At 49.3% G+C, this 2,514-nt stretch overlaps 1 gene segment (V, D, J or C); it reads left to right on the forward strand.

The window, feature by feature from the left end:
- Nucleotides 1-648: 648 nt before the first annotated feature.
- LOC125618843 lies at nt 649-1,105 on the forward strand. The segment is given in 2 exon segments: nt 649-714; nt 840-1,105. Coding segments are annotated over 2 exon segments (309 nt in total).
- Nucleotides 1,106-2,514: the final 1,409 nt, after the last annotated feature.

Genomic DNA, 2,514 nt, shown 5'->3' on the forward strand with positions numbered 1-2,514 from the left:
TGGCCCTCAAATGTGGGGCTACAGCTCCTTCATTCTTTGTGTCTCTGCAGAAATTGCCCAGCTGTGGCTTTTCCACACACAGCAGGCTGAGGGCTCCATGGATACAGAGGCATGGAGGGCTGGGTCCATGGGTGGGTTCCTCCTCCCTGCCTCTTACCCATGCTGTGCCAATTCCAGAAACCCCAAACATCTCAGTGGGTTTACACATCTTCCTCTCTTTCTGTCTTTATTTCTGTTTTTCCTCTTTTTCTGTCTTTATTTCTGTTTTTATTTCCAAAGCATAAACTATCCCCTTGCTTCTCTAATGTCCCCTCCTCCTCCAAGGGTCACCAACACATAACTACTTAAGACACAAGGACAGCCTGTTCTGAACCAGAAAGTGACTACAGGTCACCCCTCACAGCTCAGGGGGCTCACTGTGTCCTGTGGCCCCAGGGGACCATGTTCCTCCAAGCAAATCTGAGCTGTCCTGGTCTGACCTGGGACACCTAGACACACTGAGCCTGTGTTGATTGACCAGGAGGGGCCTCCCTGCAGCTGTGCCCAGCCTGCCAAGCCCTGCTGAATTGCATGTGCCCACAGCACAGCCCCCTGCCCTGAGTACTTCTTAAGAGGCTGCTCACACCCTGTGCAGGAGTCAGTCCCAGTCAGGACACAGCATGGCCATGAGGGCCTCTGCTCAGCTCCTGGGGCTCCTGCTGCTCTGCCTCCCAGGTAAGGAGGGACAGCACTGGGGATTTACTAATCACAGTGTGGTCAGTGCTGCCTGGCTACTCAGGAAAGTCCTCTTGGAACATCACTACTTACAAGGATATTTCTTTTTCTGTTTCCAATGGCAGGTGTCAGATGTGACATCACGATGACCCAGTCTCCATCCTCCTTGCCTGTGTCTCTTGGAGACAGAGTCACCATCACCTGCAGGACCAGTCAGGGCATTAGGAGTAATTTACATTGGTATCAGCGGAAACTAGGGCAAGCTCCTAAGCTCCTCATCAGATATGCAAACACTTTGGAATCTGAAGTCCCCTTGAGGTTCAGTGGCAGTGAATCTGGGACAGATTATTCTCTCACCATCAGCAGCCTGGAGCCTTAAGATGTTGCCATGTATTTCTGTCTAACGGCTACAGTGTCCCTCCTACAGTGACACAGGCCATGGCATAACCCTCCCAGGGAGCAGAATTGTGAGGCTGGGCTGCCCCAGCTGCTCCTCCTGCTGCCTCCACCTGCTGAGGGTACTGCTCAAAGGCACCCGGGTCCCAGGGCCACAGAGAGGATTTTGGGAAGGATCCAGGGGGGCTCCTCTGAAGCCTGAAGCTTTTCTTCAGCTCAGCCCCAGCAGATGACCATGATAATGACCTCACTGACATATTACAGGACAGAATTTAGACCTCAAGGGCCTGAAACAGGCAATAGTTGGTGACATGCAGCAAAGACAGGCCTATCCATGTATTCCACAGGGGAATATTTTAAGACTTTGATTTTCAGTGTAGTTTGACTTCCCAGCAAAACTGGGTGAAGTACAGAGTTCTCCTGTGTCCCACTTCTCCCACAACCCTTCCATCACCATCCCAGACTCTGTTGCTTCTGGTACAATTCATCAACCTTTGCCCAAGTCTACCAGTCACACCAGGGTCACTTTGTGCATTCTTTGGAAGTAGACAAGTGGACAGTGACATGTGTCCAACAGTGTGGACTGGTACAGTGCAGGTCCTGCCCTCACACTGTCTGAGCTCCAGCTGCATCTCGCCCTCCCTCCTCTGCTGCAGACCTTCATGACTTTCCATCATGTAGTTTCACTTGGGCTGAGTGACCCCCATTATTCTATCCATACCATGAGACCAGGCTGACATCCGACATCCACCTGACCACAGTGGACCTGACCAACACTGGAAGACTGGGAATGTTCTCATCTGTGCCTTAGGGTTCAGTCCTGTGTCAGCCAGAAACATGTGGAGAGCTTCTGAGAGCTTTCATGGGTGCTATAATTCTTATACAATACACCATTCAACAAGCAACTCATTTAGAAAAAAATAATGAACCTAGTGCACTTGACCATGATATTATCATAAACACAGGTGCAGTGGTCTTAACAGAAGAGAAACCCACACAAATCAAGCTATGCTGGTTCTGGGCCCTATGGAGTTGATTTTCTGTCCTGCCTGGTGTGGAGAAGGCTCAGCATCACTGATACTGTGTGGTTCTATTTCTCTCAGAAATGGAATATTAGCTCTTCAAAATCATGGGGTGATCCCTACCCTCTCTATTGTGCCCATGGAACACCTTGGAAACATTCTATCTGCTCAACTTTTGCTTTTCTGTTCAAAGTTATTGACCCAAAGGATTGTCATGGTCACTCTTCCATTAAACTGAGTGAAATGATGAACACATGGTCATCAGATCCCATAGGACAAGCAACTAATTGTGAAGAAAGCATCCCCATTTTTGAGGCTAGGACTATAGATCCTGGTGATCAATGGCTAATAGGAATCTATCTACTCATTTTAAGAAAGGGCC

Source organism: Marmota marmota, unplaced genomic scaffold (assembly GCF_001458135.2).
Source record: "Marmota marmota marmota unplaced genomic scaffold, marMar, whole genome shotgun sequence".
NCBI lineage: Eukaryota > Metazoa > Chordata > Mammalia > Rodentia > Sciuridae > Marmota > Marmota marmota.